Source organism: Narcine bancroftii, chromosome 1 (assembly GCF_036971445.1).
Source record: "Narcine bancroftii isolate sNarBan1 chromosome 1, sNarBan1.hap1, whole genome shotgun sequence".
Classification (NCBI taxonomy): domain Eukaryota; kingdom Metazoa; phylum Chordata; class Chondrichthyes; order Torpediniformes; family Narcinidae; genus Narcine; species Narcine bancroftii.
The window spans coordinates 434,443,703-434,464,923 of record NC_091469.1 but is presented as its reverse complement, the minus strand read 5'-3'; the positions used below and the strand labels follow the sequence as shown (position 1 = coordinate 434,464,923).

The 21,221-nt window shown below is 46.0% G+C and overlaps 1 protein-coding gene across 1 annotated transcript in view; it reads right to left on the bottom strand.

Moving 5' to 3' along the window:
• LOC138760621 (cilia- and flagella-associated protein 69-like) overlaps positions 1-21,221 on the bottom strand; it is a 147,947-nt gene that overhangs the window by 34,150 nt on the left and 92,576 nt on the right. The window contains exon 16 of the mRNA XM_069931451.1: positions 13,879-13,960. Within this exon, the coding sequence (XP_069787552.1) occupies positions 13,879-13,960 (82 nt within the window). The remainder of the gene's footprint in view (positions 1-13,878; positions 13,961-21,221) is intronic.

The window sequence follows — 21,221 nt, the reverse complement described above, 5'->3', positions numbered from 1 at the left end:
CCTTGGAGCAGAGAATACAGAGGAGGGACCAGAGTGAAGTGCAGTGTTGCAAGAGGGTTAGATAGAGAAGGCAATTGAAAAATTTTCCCCATAACAGAAATGTCAAAAACTGGGGGATTTTAGGAGAGAGCAAGGGAAAAGAGGTTCAGAGGGAATCGGAGGGAAGCTGTTTTCATCCACAGGGGGAGTGGAATTTGGAACTCTCTGCCTGGGTGGTGGAGGTTGGTACTCTCACAAATTTTCTAATGAGCACTTGAATTGCCAAGGGAGAGAAGGCTGTGGGTCAAGTGTTGGCAAATGGGGTAAGTATAGATGGGTAATTGATGATTAGGAAGGACATGGTTGGCTGAAAGGCCTGTTTCTGTGATGTATGGTAATGACTTTTATTGTAATTAAATATTTAGTACAGAAAAAAATACCAAGGTGCTTCACATAGAACAGTACTTTCTGAGATCCAGGAAAATAATTTCCAATTCTTATATTTCTACTTTTCTTATGAATTATAAATCATATCTGTAAACACAATGGATTTGCTGATAACAAACAAATAAAATTGACAGCATGGTTAGCATAGCGGTTAGTGCAACGCTATTAACAGCACCAGTGACCTGGGTTCAAAACTGGTGTTGTCTATCAGGAGTTTATATGTTCTCCCTATGTCTGCGTAGGTTTCCTTTGGGTACTCCAGTTTTGTCCCACCCTTTAAAATATACAAGGCTTGTAGGTTAACAGGTGTAGTTGGGCAGCACAGGCTCATGTGCCAGAAGGGCATATTACCGTGTTCTATGTCTAAATTTAAAACAAATCTTATGTGATATCTACTTAATGTTACAATGGGGCTAATTGAGATATGTCAATTACTTATGTCAAGATTCTTTTTTCAGTAAGTTAGACTAAGAATGATGCTCAGGAATTTACTAAGCTCTTCAATAACTTAATGCAAATATTTAGGTAGAGTGCATTAAAAAATCTACATTCTCCCATATCAATATTTGACATGTATGCCTGCCAAATGAATTCTGGATGCTAAAAGAACAAGATGTAATTAATGCTAAATTAACAATCATTTCATATTTACATTTTTCAATTCAATAGTTAATAACATTTTATTTGTTTTTGCTTTAAGTAGCTCCAACATCATATATACATTTGATTGTATTATATATTACACAAAAAATGTCACTATATCTTACGTTACTAATTCAATTTTGTATAAAAATTAGTTGGAAAAATATCTGAGCCAGATAACAATGAAAAAGCTCGGCACACCATTAATAAATAAAGTCGTTTTTAGTAGTTACAACAAGCATGAATTAAAGATCAGAAAACCCAGATCAGGCACAGCAGAATGTTACAGCTTCTTGTGCAAGGTTGGACTGTACCAATGCTGCTAAAATCAGAAAATTCTGGAAGAATTCAGCAGATCGGGTAGCACGTGTGCAATGATCTTCAACCTGAGGTGTAATTCTGCTTCTCCTTCTATATCAATGCTGATTGTTTCCTACACATACTGTTTTTATTTCAGATTTCCAGCATCTGTATAGATTTTTAATTTTTTATTTTTTAGAAGTTTTGATTAACTTTTTGCAATTGAAATATTTGTGCATTTCTGACACTGCACTTTAGAACATGCAGGTTTTTAAGGAGGTGAAGAAAATATTTATTATAATATTATGGGACTGATGGTGCTTTTTGTGAGGAGAGCTGCACAAAATAACGATGGGTCCAGAACAAAGGTGGCCAAACATTTTTGGTTGTAGTCCAGACAGAAAAATACAAGGCCAAGCAATATTAAGTCCTCCAGTTTTCAACCAGTGACATTTCAAGAAAAATGGTGTTTTTATTTTAGACCAGAAAACTTCAGTGTTGTGGCGAGAGAGAGCTGCCCTGCTGGAGATTCATGCTGAGGCCGCATTACTGGAGATTCATGCTGAGGCCGCATTACTGGAGATGGCACTGTGAAGTTGCCTCCCTCTGTAACTGTGCAGTGTGTCTTGTGTAACACCACGTGGGGAAGTTGTGTTGTCCTGTCCTGTCCCAGTATCTCCCCTCATTACTGCTGGAAAGATTATTTAGTCACCTACTTTTGATATCTTGCTCTGCAGTCAGCTTCAAAATGCAGGAGGGACTGGACTGCAGGTAGACTACACTGTTTGGGAGGTGTGGGGATCCTGTGAAAGGGAGGTAAGAGGTGCTGCAGAGATTCGGATGCCTCCCCAATGAACAGCCATTGATAGGTCAAGTACAAAGATGGAGGCCTTGCAGGCTGGGAGATGTGGAACCACCCAATCTGATACCCCAAAGATTCAGATGAAGCAGTGTGTTCAGACTGTCGATGGAGCAGATAGAGCACCCTGGGATGGCCCAACCCCTCCACTATCTCACAGATCTGGTCACCAATGCAATGGTCTATCGACACACAGCAAGATCCCACAGCTTTACTGCTACTGATACAGGCCCAATACTTTCTGGTCTTATGGCACCCCACTGCTGCCCCATGGGATACCATGTGTGGTGTTACACACATCTATGCTTCTTAGCTGGCAGGTATGGATTACAGGGTGCCACAGGAGGCACAGGGAGACATACACAGGGTTCCTCTAACACGTTTTCCCTCTGGAGTACCCACACAGCTGATCCACACAGATGTTAGACCACAGAGAGCAGAGGAGGACCCCCCACCTCACCCTTCTTGCCTACCTCAGCAAGCCCCAAACACAAAGCAGTTCTACTCTGTTTGAGACCCCAGGCAGGGAGCACCTGTGAGCTGTTTGGTTGAGGAAGACATCGCAGCAGCCTTGGATCCGACTCTCAGCCAGCATCAGGTCAGCACCCAGGAAGTCAAGCCCTGTCCTCCCTCAAGCTGGGTTACCCCACCACAGCTCCAAGCGAACTGAGGAGCTGTGGCCTCCTGAGTTCAAAATTCAGCCCATTTAAAAGGAGCATGAGAACAGGAGAAAATCCCACCTCCCCCAGATCCATTTGTGCAGAAAGAGGGAAGAGATTCAAAATGACAGCGGCATCTAGTGTTGACCCTAAGAAGTGCAATGTACATACAGAGCAATTTATTGTTAGGGGATATGTTCTAATAGCTACTTAAAAATGGACAGTTGGTCTGCGGGCCACAGTTTGGCCACCTTTGACCCTATGTCAATTGGTCTGTTGCCAAAAGCAGTGGGTTGGGAATTACAGGAGAGAGATTTAGGACAATTATTATTGGTGGTTTATATCTGGAATGAATTGTAATGGAATATATTCAAATATAGCTTTCAAAAGGGAATTAGATTAGCATGAAAAAGAAAAAAAAAAAATCCAGGGTTCTGAAGTAAGAACGAGGCCATAGGTGTAGCTATGATGCTGTTGTTTTTGGTCCATTACAGGCTTGTAAAAGCCAAATGACCTCCAATATTGTTTTTAACTCAGTGAATGAGGCAACATCCATGGCAGAAAAGGCTAGTCAATGTTTAGGGTCAAGGCACTTTATTGAGTTTAATGTAAGAAACTCAATATAATATACATTTAATATATTAAATATATGAAGGGGAAAAAAGTTGGGTCGGTTAATAGGGTATTGGACAGAAGGAAGGAGAAATAGAGGTAAAGGAGGAGACCATTGTGGGAAGGGGGAGAATTAGAGAGAAAAGTAAGAAGAGCATAAAGAAATAAGAGGGAGAAATAGAACAACTAGGTGGAGGTGGGGGTTACATAAAGTTCGAAAAATCAAAGTTCGTGCTGCTAGGCTTAAGGGTGTTCCTCAAGTTTACATTTGGCCAAACACTAGTCCTCCAGGAATTCTCTGTTTGCTTAAGATTCCATTATCTGCAACTTTTGTGTTTCCTTATATAGTGGGAACATTGAGGAACAGTAGAGGCCTTTCAAAGAGATTTATCACATAGCTCAAAAGTATATTCGAATTAAGTGACGAGTGGAGTGCCACAGGGACTCTGGGACTCCTACTCTTTGTGATTTTTATAAATGACCTGATGAAGAGGCAGAAGGATAGATCAGTAAGTTTGTGGATGACATGAAGGTTGGAGGAGTAGTGGATGGAAGTGAAGGTTGTGGAAGGTTACAAGAGAATATAGGCAGGATGTTATGTTAAGCAGAAAAGTGGCAGATGGATTTTAATCCAGCTAAGTGTGAGGCGATTCACTTTGGAAGGACAAACCAGAAGGCTGAATACAGGGTTAATGGTCCATTACTTAATAGTGTGGATGAATAGAGGGACCTTGGGGTGCAAATCCATAAATCCCTCAAGGTTGCCACACAGAATAGTTAAGAAGGTCTATGGGATGCTGGGATTTATTAATAGGGGGAATGAATTCTGGAGTAGTGAGATCATGATGCAACTCTACAAATCTTTGGTAAGAACACAGAGTATTGTGTTCAGTTCTAGTCAGCTCAATATAGGAAGGATGTGGAAGCTCTGGAGAGGGTGCAGAGGAGATTTATCAGGATGTTGCCAGGATGGGAAACAAGTCATATGAGGCAACATTAGCAGAGCTGGGACTTTTCTCTTTGGAGTGTAGAAGGGTGAGAGAAGACTTGATAGAGGTCAACAAGATTGTCAGAGGCATAGAAAGAGTAGACAGCCAGCACCTGTTTCCTAGGGCAGGATCAGCAAACACCAGAGGACATATGTACGAAGTTAAGGGAGAGAAGTTTCAGGGATACACAGGGGTAAGTAGTTTTTTAAAATGTATCTATTTATTTATTTATTTTTTTCACAGAGTTGTGGGTGCCTGGAATCCCTTGCAGGGAATGGTGGTGGAGGCTGAAACATTGGGGCACTTAAGAGCTCTTAGACACATGTATGAAAGAAAAATAGAGGCTTATGAGGTAGGGCGTGTTTAGTTTTTTTTAAGAATATATGGGTCAGCACAAAATCAAGGGCTGAAGGGCCTGTACTGTGCTGTACTATACTATGTTAAAAACAAGAACAGTAAGAGGAGGGATAGCCAGTCAAGGATAACTAAGGGAAGAAAAGAAAGCATGAAGTTAAAAGCTCATGCATAGAAAGTGGTCAAGACTCATCAGAAACCAGAAGAGTTTAAAAACTTTAAGAAACATTAAAAAAAAACACTGGGAAAACACAAAAGAAATGAAGGATGGATTCTGAAGTAAACTAGAACAGAATAACAGTTAAAAAAAATTATACATGAAGCAGAAAAGTGGCTAAAATAAATGTAGGTCCCTTTGATGATGAGAAAGGGGAAATTAATAATAGGGAATATGGAAATTAAAGAAGTATTTCGTGTCAGTCTTTCTCCAATGCTGGAGAAATGTAGAAGTTCAAATAGAGTCCTTTATATAGCAAAGATAAAGATTCATAACTGACATTTTGGGCTTGAGCCCTTCATCAAGATATGGAAAATATCAGCAGGCATCCGAACAAAAAGGTAAGGTGTGGGGAGAGGAGCATAGTCCCAAAAGCAAAAGTTAATAGGTGGAGAAAGGAGAGAGGGCACAGAAGGAAGTGGGGAGGGGGGTGGGTAAGGAATGGCTAGGTGAACAGAGAGGGAATGATTGTGGAGAGCCAATGGAAAGAAGGTAAGGGGGAAAGGAAGGGAGGAAGAAAGGAGAGCAGGTTAGCAGAAACCAAAGAAGTCGATGTTAATGCCATCTGGCTGGAGAGTACTCAGATGGAAAGTCAGGTGTTGTTCTCCAATTTACAGGTGGTCTAGGTGGTTTAGTATAGGAGGCCATGGACAGACATGCAAGTATGAGAGTGGGATGCAAAACTGAAATGGTTGGTCACTGTGAGACCCCTGTCTCTGGTGCTCAGTGAAGCAATCTCCCAGTCCATGCCCAGTTACTCCGATGTAGAGAAGGCTACAAAGGGAGCACTGGATGAAGTATATCAGTCTTGTGGATACACAAGTGAAGTGCTGCTTCACTTGCAAGGCCTGTTTGGAGCCCAGAAGCCAGGCAAGAGATGAGGGCACAAGTGTGTCACTTCCTGAAGGCTGTGTTACCTGCTTGGGGACTGGGTTTGGGACATCTTATCTGACCTGGAGAGGAACTTGCAGTGGGAGGGGAATTATCCAGTTGTCATGGTCCATGTGAGTCCCAATAATGTAGGGAGAACTGGGAGAGATTCTGCTAAGGGCTTCTGAGGCACGAGGGAGTAAATTAAAAAGCAGAACCAAAAAGGTGGTAATCTCTGAATTGCAACCTGAGCCACATGCAAATTGTCACAGGGTCTGGAAGATTAGAGAGTTAAATTCGTGGCTCAAGGATTTGAGTAGAAGTGGGTTGCAATTCATGGGAATTTAGCACCAGCAATTGGGGAAGGAAGGAACTGTAAAGAGGGGATGGGGTCCAACTGAATCTTGATGGGTCCTGGATCGTGGCTAATCAATTTTAAACTAAATAGTCGGGCGGGGTGGGGGGGGGGGTGGTATGTTCAACAGATTGGTTATGGATGGATAAAGTAAAAGAGAAGAATGTGGATAAAATAAAAGCAAAAGTTATAAAACAGAAAAGTAAGAATATAAAAGTCAAGTTGAAAAAAGGCAAAGATTACCAAATTTTAAAAGCACAATCAGTATAAGGGGGCACTTTATCTGAAAGCCTGTAGAATTCAAAACAATGTCAGTGAATTTATGGCCCAAATCAGTACAAAGGGGTATGATTTAGTGACCATTACAGAAATGTGGTAGATCTGTGGAGAGGATTGGGAATTAAATATCAAAGGATATCAGATTATACGGAAGGACAGACAGGAAGGTAAAGGAGGTGGGGTAGCACTCTTAGATGAGAATGAGATCAGGGCAATAGTAATCTCTATCCATTTGGGTAGAGATTAGAATAGCAAAGGGGGAAAAAAAAGTGACTGGTGGAAGTTGTCCACGGGCCACCCAATATTAACATTAGAGTGGCACAGCTATAAACCAAGAAATATTGGAGACATAAGTAAATCATGAAAATCTGTAGACACCATTGCTGAAGTAAAAACACAAAATGCTGGAGAAGCTCAGCAGGTCAAATAGTGTCCCTTATGTAGTAAAGGTAAAGATACAGAACCAACATTTCATCAAGGTATGAGAAAGTGCTGGCAGCCATCCGAACAAAAGAGTAGAGGGGAAAAGGGGTGGTAAAGACAGGAGATGATAGGTGGAAAAAGGAGGGACAGGACAGTAGCAATGAGGGGGAGGAAGGATGGCTGGGTGGGTGAGGGGGGGAAGGGAGGGAACTGAAAGGAAAAGGATGGAACAGCAGTTATTGTGGGAAATCTGGGACAGCAGAATTGTCTCTGATGACTACACTTGCAAAAGACGAATGCAGCTACAGTTCCTATGAGACCGAATTAGGGAACTCCAGATCATTCAGGAGGCAGAGGCAGAGATAGAGAGAAGCTTCAGGCCGACAGTCACCCACAAAATTCAGGAGCCAGGAAACTGGGTGTAGTGAACTAGAAGTGTGCTGAACTGACAACTAGTCCCAGCTCCTTTCCCCGGAGCCCGTATATAACCCGAGTTTCCTGCCTAAACTCAGAACCCCTCTGAAGCCTATTTGTGAATCCTACCTGTGTTGTAAGCTAATAAAAGTGTTTGTTCTCCCTCCAGTCGAGTGTGAGCTTTTATCCACACCACAATTTTATTAGCTTAACGAACAAGGATGGAGGCTTGACTCAAGCCCAGTATGCTGCTAATAGACTCCCAAGTCTACTGACGCGGCTAAGGAGTTCACATATTGGCTAGACTGCTTCCAGGCCTACCTGAACATGACCAGGGACATCTTCCATACATACGAGCTCTGGAGGTCAGCACTCATCTCAAGGGTAGGGACGAAGGGGTACTGCTCGGTGTATGAGGCCGCCATTGAGGTGCTGAAGGTCCGCTACATGAAGACCCCGAACAAGGTCCTTGTGAGGCACCGGCTCATACTACATCGCCAATGACCTGGAGAGTCAATTGACAACTACCTTCTGGATCTGTGGATGCTGGCTAAGAAGTGCAGGTATGAGGCCACTTCGGGTCGTGTCTGGGAAGATGAATAGATCCAGAACACTCTGGTCGCACGGGTTCGCTTGAGGTACGTGAGCAAACATAGGAACATAGGAAGTAGGAACAGGAGTAGGCCAAAAATGGCCCATCGAGCTTGCTCCGCCATTCAATATGATCATGGCTGATCTAATTTATGACCTAACTCCACCTACCTGCCTTCTCCCCATATCCCCTAATTCCTCTATCATGTAAAATTTTATCTAACCGAATTTTAAATATGTTTAATGAGGCAGCCTCAACTATTTCCCTGGTTAGAGAATTCCAAACATTCACTACTCTCTGGGAAAAACTATTTTTCCTCATCTCTGTCCTAAATCTACTCCCCCGAATCTTGAGACTGTGTCCTCTCATTTTAGTTTCCCCGGCCAGCTCAAAAAACCTTCCTACATCTATCCTATCCATATCCTTCCCGAGCGACTGCTCGAGTCAGGAAGGACCTCGCTAGCCAGATCGAGCTGGCCAAATCACTGGAACATGCTAGTCTCGAGAGTAATGACCGAGGCCAGCGAACTCGCGCTCTCGGGTGAGCAGCTCCAAGGACCGGCTGGTCCCGCTATGGCAGCTCCCGCTCTAACAGCTGCCGCTTCCTGAACCCAGGAGTGCTTTTTCTGTGGTAAGGAACAGTACCCCCGTGCCCGCTGCCCGGCCAAAGACTTAGTGTGCTCCAGCTGCAGGAAGAAGGGACATTGGGTGAGGGTCTGCCAAGGGAGGTCCGGGGAAGTCCACGGCCTATATCGCTCCTGGATCCGATTCCAGTCCCAAGCCGTCTGCCTGCTGCACATCCCACCGCCTTCGGAAACGGTGCGAAAAGGCTCGGCGGCCATCTTGCAGTGGCCCGATTTTGAATACAGCACCATCATCATCAGATGAAGAAGGAGGGTGGCCATCTTGCTGTGCTATGAGGTCGGCGCCATCTTACCTGCGTAGTTCAACTCAGGATGGAGGGGGCCACTCGAGGGAAGAACACGATGTCTCTGGCGACCTGGCATCGCTGGTCCTCGACCAGAACAGACCTCATCACCTGAGCAACTCAATGGTGACGGTGAAGGTAAACAGACATTCACCCATGTGCCTAATTGACACAGGCTCCACGGAAAGTTTCATTGACTCATGGACTGTACAAAAATGTACTCATCTAACAACCATATCTTCCTAGCGTCCCAGTCCCATTCGGCACGTGCACAGAAACATTGTATAGTTCATCTGTCGGGGAGGGGTGGGGGAGGGGGTAGTTTTGTCAATTTCTTATGCACATTTTAGATGAATTGTATGCTCCAGTATTGTTGGGTCTGGTCTTCCTGTGTCACCTTAAAAATGTGACCTTGGAGTTTTCTGGTTCTCTTCCCCTGGTAGTAGTTCGGAATGGAGAGCCCTCAAAACCAAGACCCACTTGCAGCCTCTTTATGCTGAACATCGACCCCCCCCACCCCCCGATCCCAAACCTGTCTGCCGACTGTAAGCCCATCACCACCAAGAGCAGGAGGTACAGCGTACAGCGTGACAGACAGGGAGTTTATAAAGACAGAGATCCAGCGCCTGCTGGAGGAGGGGATCATCGAACCCAGCTCCAGCCCGTGGAGTGTGCAAGTGGTCCTAGTAAAGGAGAAAACAAGTCCAGGCTAGTAATTGACTATAGCCAAACTATTAACAGAATCACACTCCTAGTCGCATACCCCTCCCTTGCATTTCGGATATGGTGAATAATAGCGCGTAGTATCGGGTCTACTCGACCATCGACCTGAAAGTTGCCTATCACTAGCTGCCAATCCATTCCGAGGAACACCCGCACATGGCATTTGAGGCTATCGGTCAACTCTATCAGTTCCAGAGGGTCCCTTTCGGTATTACTAATGAGGTATCTATTTTTAAGCAGCAGATGGACAGGATGGTGGACGAGTATGGGTTGAAGGCTACCTTCCCCTCTCTCTACAATGTCACCATCTGTGGCCACACCATGGAAGACCATGACGCCAATCTCCAGAGCTTTCTCCATGCAGCGGGAGCCCTGAATATCACCAACAAGTCTGACAAGTGTGTATTCAGGACTACACGACTGGCTATCCTTGGTTATGTGGTGGAGAATGGAGTCATTGGCCCTAATCCTGATAGGATGTTCCCCCTGTTAGAGCTTCCCCTCCATGGGCTTTGAGGAGATGCCTTGGTTTTTTCTCATATTATGTCCAGTGGGTCTTTCAATACACCGACAAGGTTTGTCCCCTCTTAAAGGCCACCACTTTTCCCCTTTCAGCAGAAGCCCAGATGGCTTTTAATTACCTCCGAAGTTACATTATGAAAGCCATTGTGCATGAAAATGTACCTTTCCAAGTGGAAAGTAATGCTTTAGACGTAGCCCTGGCTGCTACTCTCAATCAGGCAGGCAAGCCAGTTGCCTTTTTCTCACAGACACCTCAAGGTCATGAGCTCCGGAATCTGTCTGTGGAAAAGGAGGCTCAGGCCATTGTAGAAGGCATAAGACACTAGAGGCACTACCTGGCTAGTAGAAGATTTACACTCTTCATGGACCAGCACTCTGTTGCATTCAAGTTCAGCAACGCCAAGAGGGGAAAAATCAAGAATGGCAAAATTGCCAGGTGAAGGATCGAACTCTCCACCTCCAATTTTGTCATCACCTACTGACCAGGGGTCCTTAACAGCCTTCCAGATGCCTTGTCCAGAGAATGATGTGCCTCTGCACTCACCGGTCAACTGTGCATCATACACAATGAGCTCTGCCATCTAGGGGTCACCCATATGGCTCATTTTGTTGTCCCACAACTTGCCCTACTCAATAGAAGACGACAGGGAAATGACCAGATCATGCCAGGTCTGCGCTGAGTGCAAGCTGCACTTTTTCACCCCACGAAAGTGCACCTGATTAAGTTATCCAAGCCCTTTAAATGGCTCAGCATCGATTTTCAAGAGTTGTTGTGGAGGATTTAAACTAGTTTGGCAGAGAAGTGGGAACCAGAATGTGTGTGCACAGAATAGAGCAGAAGGTCAAAGCATGATGCCTTGTGTTCTGAGTTTGTGAGGAAGGAGAGGGAAGGGACAACATAAATGTAGCCAGTTAAAGGGTTTGAAGTATATTTATTTCAATGCTATGAGTATTAGGAACAAGGGGACGTACCTAGAGCATGGATCAGTACATGGAACTCCAGAGACATGCTTGAGGAAGGGAAGGATTGATTGATGCAGGTACTAGGGTTTAGATGCTTTAAAAGGAATAGGATGGGAGGTAAGAGGGGGGGGTGGTGTGGAGAGTAGCATTACTGGTCATGAATAGTATCGTGGCTCTTAAAAGGGAAGAGGTCGTAGAGGGAGTGTCCACTGAGTCAGTGTGGGTTGAAGTTAGGAATAGGAAGAGAGCAATCATTATGCTGGGAGTAGTCTATAATCCCCCAAATAGTCCAAGGGACAACAGAGGGTCAGAGCCCCACATGGAAAAGTCAGATGGTGATTTTTTTTTTCAACTTGTGACATCGGCCCTTAAAAAAAAAGTTTAGTTTTAGGATCTTTTCAGTTTTCAGAACTTTGGATATGGGGTACTCAATTTGTATAGAGTTGAGTGGGGGGTGTGCAGAATGTATTTGCATGTATAGAGGATTGGTTAACTAATAGAAAGGAGAAAGTTGGGATATAGGGGTGTTTTTTCTGGCTGGCCATCAATGGTGAGCGGGGCTGCTGCAGGAGTCAGTGCTGGACCCCAAAACTCTTCATGATATATATTAATGATGTGGAAAAGGGGACAGAATGTTGTGTATCTAAGTTTGCTGATGACAATACATAGAGAGGAAAAGCAAATTGTGCAGATATGGAGAGTCTCCAGAGAGATGTAGATAGGTTAAATGGGTGGGCAAGGATCTGGCAGATGGAATACAATGTTGGTAAATGGAAGTTCAGATTATTATTTAAATGGGAAATGATTGCAGCGTGTTGCCATGCAGAAGGACTTGGAAGTGTTTGTGCATGAAGCGATAAAAGCTCGTTTCAAGAAGAAAATGAAATTTTGGCTTTCATTGCTATAGGATTGAATTTAGGAGCAAGGAGATTATGCTGCAACTGTATCAGGTATTGGTGAGGTCACATCTGGAGTACTGCATACAGTTCTGGTCTCTACTTGAGGAAGGTTGCAGTGGCTTTGGAGACAATGCAGAGGATGTTCACTAGATTGATTTCAGAAATGAGAGGGTTAGGTATAAGGAGAAAATGAGTCATCTGGGACTGTACTCTGAATTTTTGAAGAATGAGATGGGATCTTATGGAAATGTATAAAATTATGAAAGGCATAGATAAGATAGAGGTGCAGTAAGTTGTTTCCATTGGCAGGGGAGACTAGAAATATGGGATCTAGCCTCAGGATTCAGGGTAGTAGATTTAGGACAGAGATAAAGAGGAACTACTTTTCCCAGAGGGCGGTGAATATATGGAATTCTGCTGTCCACTGAAGCAGTGGAAGCTACCTCAGTCAATATATTTAAGACAAGGTTGGACAGGATTTTTACATATTAGGGGAATTAAGGGATATGGGGAAAAGATGGGTAGATGGAGAGGTGTCTGTCATCAGATCAGCCATGATCTGATTGAATGGTAGAGCAGGCTTGATGGGTTGATGGCCTACTACTGCTCCTATTTCTTATGACTGGCCTTAAGAGGTCTATGCTACAAATAAACTGTAGATGTCACAATGATTATCACCAGAAAACTTGTATCACAGCAGCATAGATCGGCTGACCGCTGGAGGAGCTATGTGTATGTGATATCAAACTCTTAACTGAAGAAGGAGAACCAGAGATTGCAGTGTCAGCCATTATATTAAATTATAGGAATCTCCAAGCTCCAGTAAAAAAAATCTTAAAATAATATAAAATTCCAATCTCTGGGTCATATTCTTGCACAGTCTGTTGTGGTTCAATTCCCTCCTTGTTAATATGGGTAGACGTAATCAAGATTTTGCCAACACTTTCACTCTCCAATAAGCTTTCCATGCCCTCAATGCCACTTCATTCAATCTTCTCCTTATGCCCTGGTTTCTTCCCAACCCCACCTACAATCTTGCCTAAGCCCATTCTAGTCTCCAACACACTTCTTATGAGCTCTCTACAAAGCATGATGTTTGGAAAGGGAAGGACATGGAGTAAACAAATCTTAATTTACTGTATTTTGTGAATGAGATAATATTACAGTCTGGGCACTCATCACTTTAATCCCTGTTTCTATATAATTGATACTTAATTTATTCTGATCTTAGAATGTGGCCTAAAAACAAACTGTTGGAGGGGCTCCATGGATTTAATATCATCTGTGGAGGCATAGGGATGGTTGAGGCTTAGGGTTGAAACTGGTAGAATCTCAACCCAAAACATCAACCATCCCTCTACCTCAACAGGTCTACTTGGCCCACTAAGTTCTTCCAGCAGATTGGGTTTTTTTTTTTACAGATTATGTAATATGGAGCAACCTCTTGTATTTTTATTTTGTAATCTTGTACATTACGACACATTAAATGTTCACCTGGCACTTTTTAAAAAAATATTATAGATATATATATATATATATATTTATACACACTATGGGGGTGATAGACTTCACTTCAACCTGTCTACCCATAATCTTAAATCCAAGCCTTTTAAAATTATTTTTAACTCATCCTTTTCTTTATTACAATCATTATTATTACCATCAATGTTAGGCTAGATGGACTGCATTTTCTCAATCAATCTTTGTAATCTACTTGATAATTTATGACAATCAATATCTTCATTTTCACATCTTTGAATTGTGTTGAAATTAATTTAAAATTCACAGGTTGTTATGGAGTTACTTAAATCACTGGACTATTTTCCAGAAACATAAATAATAAAATTCTTACTTCAAGCCAATCCAGGAGAAGAAAAATACCTCCCATTTCAAGGAAACTGTCCTCAGCTGTATAGCATCCAACAACACAGCACCTTCAATGAACAAAAAAATAGGAGACATTAACTTTTTAAATATTGATTAATTTGTTTTTAGTCACTCTATGGCCAAGATACTAAATTAATGATTATATTTTAAATTGTTATGAGGTACTTTGGCTAAATATATGAAGGTGTAGTGGCCTGCGGCACACTCCACAGGCCGACAGAGCAAACAGTTGTCGAACACCCCGCTCTCCTTAACTTCTTTCTCACCCACTGAGTTTTCCTCATCTTCAGTCTGCTCCACCTCTCAATCTTCTTCCCAATTCCTGGTCTCTGTTAATTCCACCAATTATTTTCACAACTCCCAAGAACACTGTTGAAATCTACAGAATGGCTCATCATTGTAAAGGGAAGAGTATTGAATGTTTCTAAGAAAATTAAGCAAAGTGACAACAGGATTGAAGTTCTTATAAAATGAAGGACTACAGCAAATTCCAATGTTTGCAGTTATCTTCTTATTCTTGTTTGCTGATAAATCAAAGGTACTTAAAATTCCTGTGTATCCTAAATAATTGGTTGAGAAAACTTTTATTTGACCATGTGTGATCAGAATGTTCATCTTGTGGCGGTGTGAGCAGTGGAAGAAACACAGCCAGCACATTGAGGGTCGTTAACGACTATTTTTATTCAAATTCAGCACGCCCCTTTAAGGGCAGCATGAGTTCATTCGCCTGGTGCATTGTGACATCATAATCGCTGCCCAGGGTGGGCGCTGGAAGGGATGCTGGAGTCCGAGAGAAACCTCCGCCGATGCCATTTCCCCATGTCTGCCCCGCCACATGGCGATACAAGCGGGGCCAGTTCACCATGAGGATGTGCGCCGCCACACAACCCCCCCCCCCCCAAGAACCGGCTACACGTCCTGTCGCTTTGGCAGCCGGGCCCGGCACTTGGGCAGCCGTCTGCATCGGCTGTGATAAATCCAGATGGATAAATCCAGTAAAAAGTTCCTGTCGCCCTCCAACATCCAGGGTGATGGCTCGTATGGCCCCTCGTATGGTTGCTGTAGCGGTGCACCTTGTGGTCCCCTCCACACGAAAACGAACTGGGCCAAGTTGAGCTCTTTGGGGAAATGAAACGGCTGGGTGCCTTGGCGTGCCGAGGATGGGAGAGCTAGGGAGGCCAGTCGTCTGAGTAGGTCCGCCAGCAGGCTTTTGTCGGTGGCCGTGGTGTCAGGGTCTGGGCCGAAAAACTCACTCGGCAGGGAAAGCGGTGCACTATAGACCATCTCCGCTGCTGAAGCCTGCAGGTCCTCCTTGGGTGCCATACAAATCCCAAGGAGGACCCAGGGTAGTTCGTCCGCCCAGTCTGGTCCAGAGAGCCTGGCCATAAGTGATGCCTTCAGGTGCCTGTGGAACCTCATCAACAACCTGTTAGACTGCAGCTGGTATGCTGTAGTGTAGTGGAACTTGACCCCCATGAGTTTCACCATCTGAGTCCACAGGGCAGACGTGAACTGCGCCCCTTTGTCGCTAGTAATGTGCTCCGGGACTCCGAAACGGGCAATCCATTGGCTGAAAAAAGTCCTAGCGCACATCTTCGTGGAGGCCTCCTTAATCGGGATGGACTCCGGTCACCTTGTGGCCTGATCCACCACGAGGAGGTAACGAATCTCCTTGGACACCGGCAGGGGCCAAACGACATCAATGTGGATGTGTTGGAATCTGCGAACCACCGGGTTGAAGATTCCACCGGCTCGCGTGTGTCGCTGGACCTTGGAGGTCTGACACCTGGTACAGTTCTTGGCCAGTTCTGCCACCTCCTTCTTCAGCCCGTACTACACAAACCGCTCCGCGACCATCCGCACGGTTGTCTTTACTGCTGGGTGAGCGAGGACGTGGATCAGACTGAAGACCTTCGCCCTCCAGTGCAGCGGGACCACTGGGCGTGGCGTGCCTGTTGAGACGTCGCAGAGCAATGTGTCCGGGCTGCTGGGCACCCGGACATCCTTGAGTTTGAGGCCCGAGATGGGGGTCCGCAAGGCCTGCGTCTCTGCATTGTTCTTCTGTGTCTGAGCCAGTTGCTCATAATCCAGGCCGGCACAAAAGTGTTGATGGCAGAACGGGAAAGCGCATCGCCACTATATTGTTCATGCCGGCCCTGTGTTGGATGTCAGTTGCGAACTCAGACACGTATGAGAGGTGGCGCTGTTGTCTGGCAGACCACGGATCCTTGGTCATCGCCAGTGCTTGAGTGAGGGGTTTGTGATCTGTGAAGGCTGTGAACGGCCTGCTCTCGAGGAAGTAGTGGAAATGGCGGATTGCCAAATACAGCACCATGAGCTCCCAGTCGAAGGCGCTGTATTTGAGCTCCAGCAGGCACAACTGCTTGCTGAAAAAGGCCAGCAGGCGCCATCGTCCATTGAGCCACTGTTCCAGAATCACCCCCACTGCCGTAGCTGAGGCGTTCATGGAGAGCGCCATGTGCGCCTCCGGCCGCGGGTGCACCAGCAGCATGGCGCTGGCTACAGCCACCTTTGTCGCGATGAAAGCCCTGTCCACCTCCTCTGACCACAAGTCTTTTCTTTGGTGGCCCTGAGCACGAACAATGGGCGCATGGTGAGCGCGGCTCCGGGGATGAAACGATGGTAAAAGTTCACCATCCCCGCGAACTCTTGGAGGCCGTTCAGGATGGAGGGTTTGGAAAATCGTTGAATATCCGCTACCTTCTCTGGCGCCGGCGCGGCCTCAGTCGCTGAAATTGTGTGCCTTAGTAACTGGAGGGACTCCTTGCCAAACTGGTATTTGGCTGCTTTGACTGTGAGGCCCAAGTCCACCAGCCATGCAAAGAGTGTGCAGAGGTGGGCTTTGTATTCATCGCGGTTGTGACTGGCAATGAGAATATCGTCCAGGTAAGTGAACACAAGTCCAGGTCTTTTCCAACTGTGTCCATGAGGTGCTGGAACATTTGGGCCGCATTCCTTAGACTGAAGGGCATATGCAGGAACGCGAGGATGCCGAAAGGGGTGATAATGGCTGTCTTACCCACATCATCTGGATGCACCGGGATCTGATGGTGTCCCAGCATGAGGTCCACTTTGGAGAAGACCCGTGCAGTGTGGAGGTTAGCGGAGAAGTATGTGGGGCACTGCGTACCTGTTGGAGGTGGTTGCTTCATTCAACCGATGGTAGTCCCCGCATGGTCTCCAGCCCCCCGGACAATTTCGGGACCATATGGAGCGGAAATGCCCAGGAGTTGTCCAAACGCCGGACGATTCCCAGTTCCTGGAGCCTGGAGAACTCCTCCTTTGCGTGCAGGAGCTTCTCGGTCGGCAGCCATCTGGGTCTAACATGCAGCAGGGGGGCCCTGTGTGGCGATGTGATGGAAGACCCCATGCTGGGGCAGGGCGGGATAGAACCGTGGCTCTAAGATGGTGGGGAATTCGTGGAGGAACTCATCCCTGGCGGCGCCACAGTGATGATTTCGGGCTTGCAGGCATCTGCTGTGTCCAGTCGGGTGGAGTGGAACATTCAGGGGTTGGCCAGCCTTTTGCCCTTCATGTCAACCAGTAGGCTGTAAGCTCTGAAGAAGTCAGCCCCTAACAGCGCGGTGCCCACGGAGGCTAGGATGAACCTCCAGTGGAACTTCTCCTCCCGATCTGTATCTGTGCCCTGCGGGTGCCGTAGGTCCTAATGGTGGAGCTGTTGGCTGCCTGCAGGGTTGGACCTTGAGAATGGGTGCGAGTCTCTGATGCTGTGTGGGGGAGCAGCGGGCGGGAAAGGACACTGTGCTCAGCCCGTGTCCAGCAGGAATCAGTGGCCGGTGGATCTGTCCGTCACATGAAGGAGGCTGTTTGCGTGTGTCAGCTGTTGCAACTATCAACAGCAGCTGGCCTGGTCATTTCCCTGAAACCCACAGGGCTGGCGACACTTACGGGCTTGCGCTCCCCAGCGCTGGTGGTAGAAACACCAGGTCAACTGGCCCTCCTCTGGCTTGGTCTTGGGAGCGGCTTGCAGTTGGCTGGCTCCTTGTCTTGCCACCTGGTTGAGGTCTGCCTCATTCTCCCTCTTTGTGCGCCAGAGGTCATCCGCATGGGCTGCAGCGCTCCTCGGGTTCGAGTAGTCTTCATCTGTGAGGAGCAGCTGGATGTCCTCCTTCAACTGTGAGGAGCAGCTGGATGTCCTCCTTCAACTGTGAGGAGCAGCTGGATGTCCTCCGGCATCTGTTCCAGGAATATCTGGCAGAAGAGAAAGCAAGGCTTGTGGTCTTCTGCCAGGGCCGGCATTTTGTCCATCAGCGCTGACGGACTACGGTCCCCAAGCCCATCTAGGTGAAGGAGCCTTGAAGCCTGTTGCAGGGAAGTTAGCCCAAAAGTTCCAAGCAGCAGGTCTTTATAAGGGTGGTGTACTTGCCCGTAGCCGGGGAGTGGTGGATGATGTCATCCACCCTCGCTGCCGTATCTTGGTCCAGAGCAATCATGACATGATAGAACATCATGGCATCTGAGGAGATATTGCGGAGCTGAAATTGTGCTTCCGCCTGCCTGAGCCACGTTCTCGGTCGGTGGGTCCAAAAGGGGAGAAGCTTGATGGAGACAGTGTTAACCTCTGCTGAATCCATGGTGCTTTGAGTACAGAACAAAATGTGGGCTCGTCGGGGGTCACCACTGTGGCGGTGTGAGCAGTGGAAGAAACACAGTCACCACGTTGAGGGTCGTTTACGACTGTTTTTATTCAAATTCAGTACGCCCCTTTAAAAGGCGGCATGAGCTCATTCGCCTGGTGCATTGTGACGTCATAATCGCTGTCCAGGGTGCGCTCTGGAGGGGATGCTGGAGTCAGAGAGAAACCTCCGCCGATGCCATTTCCCCATGGCTGCCCCGCCACATGGCGATACAAGTGGGGCCAGTTCGCCATGAGGATGTGCGCCGCCACAATCTACTTCTTACTCTAAATGAATATGACAAGTGTCAAGGTCATCAATACTTTTAAAAAATATTTTATTTGATTTTAAATCCTCAATTACAATCATTTAAAAATAAATTGAATAAATAATACATATGTGGTGTATATATCCCTTATTCCTCCGTCCCTGCCCATCTCCCAACCATCCCTAAAACCCTAATATAAAAAAAGATAAAGGAGAATGTCAAAAATACGAATATAACTTCAATTCAATATCCGTGAGGCTGAAAATTACCACCAGAATGAGTTATTGATATGTTTCAAACTTTCAAACCAACATATTGTAAGTATGGGCTCCATATTTTCAAAATGAAATCGTATTTTTTAAGTAAAGTATGTTATTTTTTCAAAATTCAGCATGCTATCGCTGCATTCTTAAATCTACATCCGATTTCTAACTAATGGCAATGCATTTTCTGGAAATAGCTAAATCTAATTGTAAAAATTCAATTTGATACATAGTTAATCTTAATTTAAGACTTTTTTCTTTGGCTTGGCTTCGCGGACGAAGATTTATGGAGGGGTAATGTCCACGTCAGCTGCAGGCTCGTTGGTGACTGACAAGTCCGATGCGGGACAGGCAGACACGGTTACAGTGGTTGCAAGGGAAAATTGGTTGGTTGGGGTTGGGTTTTTCCTCCTTTGTCTTTTGTCAGTGAGGTGGGATCTGCGGTCTTCTTCAAAGGAGGTTGCTGCCCGCCAAACTGTGAGGCACCAAGATGCACGGTTGGAGGCAAGATCAGCCCACTTGCGGTGGTCAATGTGGCAGGCACCAAGAGCTTTCTTTAGGCAGTCCTTGTACCTCTTCTTTGGTGCACCTCTGTCTCGGTGGCCAGTGGAGAGCTCGCCATATAATACGATCTTGGGAAGGCGATGGCCCTCCATTCTGGAGACGTGATCTACCCAGCGCAGTTTGATCTTCAGCAGTGTGGATTCGATGCTGTCGGCCTCTGCCATCTCGAGTACTTCGATGTTGGAGATGAAGTCGCTCCAATGAATGTTGAGGATGGAGCGGAGACAACGCTGGTGGAAACGTTCTAGGAGCCGTAGGTGATGCCGATAAAGGACCCATGATTTAGAGCCGATCAGGAGTGTGGGTATGACAACGGCTCTGTATACGCTAATCTTTGTGAGGTTTTTCAGTTGGTTGTTTTTACAGACACTTTTGTGTAGTCTTCCAAAGGTGCTATTTGCCTTGGCGAGTCTGTTGTCTATCTCGTTGTCGATCCTTGCATCCGATGAAATGGTGCAGCTGAGATAGGTAAACTGGTTGACCATTTTGAGTTTTGTGTGCCCGATGGAGATGTGGGGAGCTGGCTGATGGAGGACCTCAGTTTTCTTCAGGCTGACTTCCAGGCCAAACATTTTGGCAGTTTCCGCAAAACAGGACGTCAAGCGCTGAAGATCTGGCTCTGAATGAGCAACTAAAGCGGCATCGTCTGCAAAGAGTAGTTCACGGACAAGTTGCTCTTGTGTCTTGGTGTGAGCTTGCAGGCGCCTCAGATTGAAGAGACTGCCATCCGTGCGGTACCGGATGTAAACAGCGTCTTCATTGTTGAGGCCTTTCATGGCTTGTTTCAGCATCATGATGAAGAAGTTTCAAAAGAGGGTTGGTGCGAGAATGCAGCCTTGGTTCACGCCATTGTTAATGTAGAAGGGTTCAGAGAGCTCATTGCTGTATCTGACCCGACCTTGTTGGTTTTCGTTCAGTTGGATAACCATGTTGAGGAACTTTGGTGGGCATCCGAGGCGCTCTATTATTTGCCAAAGCCCTTTCCTACTCACGGTGTCGAAGACTTTGGTGAAGTCAACAAAGGTGATGTAGAGTCCTTTGTTTTGTTCTCTGCACTTTTCTTGGAGCTGTCTGAGGGCAAAGACCAGGTCAGTAGTTCCTCTGTTTGCGCGAAAGCCGCACTGTGATTCTGGGAGAACATTTTCGGCGACACTAGGTATTATTCTATTTAGGAGAATCCTAGCGAAGATTTTGCTTGCAATGGAGAGCAGCGTGATTCCCCTGTAGTTTGAGCAGTCTGATTTCTCGCCTTTGTTTTTGTACAGGGTAATGATGATGGCATCACGAAGGTCCTGAGGCAGCTTTCCTTGGTCCCAGCAGAGCTTTAAAAACTCATGCAGTTTGGCATGCAGAGTTTTGCCGCCAGTCTTCCAGACCTCTGGGGGGGGATTCCATCCATATCTGCTGCTTTGCCACTTTTCAGTTGTTCGATTGCCTTATATGTCTCTTCCCGGGTGAGGACCTCATCCAGCTCTAGCCTTAAGGGCTGCTGAGGGAGCCGGAGTCGGGCGGATTCTTGGACTGAGCGGTTAGCACTGAAAAGAGATTGGAAGTG